General features: G+C 64.6%; 1 protein-coding gene across 2 annotated transcripts in view; it reads right to left on the bottom strand.

Moving 5' to 3' along the window:
• The window catches only part of INTS3 (integrator complex subunit 3), a 42,627-nt gene extending 41,543 nt beyond the window's left edge, over window positions 1–1,084 (bottom strand). Inside the window, exons 1-2 of one of the 2 annotated variants that reach the window (XM_035009626.1) lie at window positions 898–1,084; window positions 344–569 (exon numbers count right to left, since the gene is read on the bottom strand). In XM_035009626.1, the coding sequence (XP_034865517.1) occupies window positions 344–487 (144 nt within the window). In that variant the 5' untranslated portion in view covers window positions 488–569; window positions 898–1,084. Of the gene's footprint in view, window positions 1–343; window positions 570–897 lie in introns of those variants that run through there. The other variant, XM_035009625.1, reaches the window with a different exon arrangement.
• Between the last annotated feature and the right edge of the window lie 866 nt (window positions 1,085–1,950).

Genomic DNA, 1,950 nt, shown 5'->3' with positions numbered 1-1,950 from the left:
TTGTCAACTCAACACGGGACCCCGTCTGAAGCAGGACAGGTATGAAGGATACGTGTGGCCTCTGAGTGGAAAAGAATGTCAAAAATAAACTCGGCAGATCTGGACGGTGCTTCCCTTCCTCATCCACACCCCCCCCATCCTCATCCTAGTGGCGGCTGTTGCTATGACAACCTGTCCAGGAAGTTGGCCCGCGCTCCTTCCTTCTGGAGCAGGAAGTCTGGAGCGGAGCTCGGGCTGCCTCAGAAAACCCCTGAAGGCCTCCTCCCGACCCCCCACCCCGTACCCGCTCCGGTACCCCTCCTCAGCCCAGTTTCTTAACTCCCTTCCCCGCCCCCACACCTACCTCCTCTAACTCATCCTTGGCATCCAAACTGGTTGAAAGTAGCAGCCTCCCCCCTCCTGGGGCTCCTGCTCCCGCTCCTCCTCCACCTCCCGCTGCTCCCGAAGCAGCTGCTGCTGCTGCCCCCTTTCCCTTCTGTAACTCCATGGCTGTGGCCAAGAGACGGGAGGCGGCCAGGGGGTGGACGGGCAGGAAGTCCTAGAAATTACGAACTCCGGGTTGCCAGAGCCTGGGGGCAAGAGGGACGAGTGGGGTCGGGAAGGGTCCCCGTGCTGTCCGCCCCGCCCTCCTCTGCGAAAGGCCGCGCCTGTGGAGGACGCGAAGGCGGACGGCCCTCTAGGTCCCGTGTCTGGAGTGGCAGTGCTGAGGGAAGGCCGCCAGCTCCCGGGTGTGCTGGGGTGAGGGTCTGCACCTCCGGGGAAGGCAGGAGAGGCCCTGAAGTGGAAGGGGAGCCCTTTCTGGCTTCTGACGCTAAGGGAGGCAGAGAAAATCCTAAGTTTCTGCCTCAGGAGGTGAGGGAAGGAGGAGTCCTGCCCCTGAGGTGGGGGGTAGGAAACCTTTCTGGCTGGGGCCCGAAGGGCTGGGGAGCGAGGTTCCTTTGGATCCGGCCCCTAGGGGTGAGGGTGAGGCAGTGAGCGCTACAGGAGGACACGGAGGACCAGCTTCTCCCCACACCACACACAGGCGGCCATGGTGGAAGGGCGGGGGGCGGGGAGGCTGAGGGCGGCGGCGGCGGCGGCGGCGGCGGCAGCGGGGAGGACTCGCGGAGACCGGAAGCGAGCGGCCTCCGGCCCGGCCTCCGCCAATCGCGGCTTCCGCGGTGGCGCGGAGTCTCTCAGGAGCAGGGCGACGGCGGCCGACCGGCCTTTTCCCCGGCTGCCAATGGCAGTGAGACCGGCCTGATGGACAACCAGAGTGACCAATCGCATCCCCCGTTCCTCTCGGGGGGCGGGACGGGAAGGCTTCTCGGAGAGGGGTGGGAGCGCGAGGCGATCAGGAAGGGGAGGCTGCGCCTGCGCGCGCTGACGGGCTTGCCCTGGCGCGCGTGCGCGGCGCTGGCCTCCGTCTTCCTTCCCCCTCCTTGTGGAGCGTGGGTGGGTGCGAGAGCTTTTGCCGCGTCCCCACCTGGCCTAGGAGAGCGGAGGCCTTGCGCGAGCTGACCGTACAAGGCGGGGGAGCGTTGCCTAACCCTCGCCGTCCCAGGACAGAGGCCGTCAGGTGGCACGGAGCCAGCTCCCAGAGCTGAGCGTGCATCGCACAAGTAAGGGTGTGCTCACGCGAGTGCCGTCAGCTGCGGCAAAAACAGTGCGTGGACCCACTCGGGCCGTCCAGATCCCTAGAGTCGTGCCCGCACTAGCCGGGTTGCTGCGTGACAGAACCGTCTCCATCCTCGTGCTGAGGCTCTGGGTCTGACCCCTGTCGCTGAAGTCGTCTCTTACCCACAGCCCAGGGAGGCCCGGCGCGTGTATTGTGAGCGCGGTGTGTCCCCGAGTGCACTTCTGCTCCCTGGCCCGACAGCATTTTCCATTTCCTCAGGGTGTGAGATTACTTTTATTTTTATTTTTTTTAAAGATTTTATTTATTTGACAGAGAGACAGCGAGAGAGGGAA

This window comes from Mirounga leonina, unplaced genomic scaffold (assembly GCF_011800145.1).
Source record: "Mirounga leonina isolate KUSES-001 unplaced genomic scaffold, KU_Mleo_1.0 Mir_154, whole genome shotgun sequence".
Lineage (NCBI taxonomy): Eukaryota > Metazoa > Chordata > Mammalia > Carnivora > Phocidae > Mirounga > Mirounga leonina.
The sequence above is the reverse complement of the archived record's forward strand: the minus strand, read 5'-3'. Positions and strand labels throughout refer to the sequence as shown.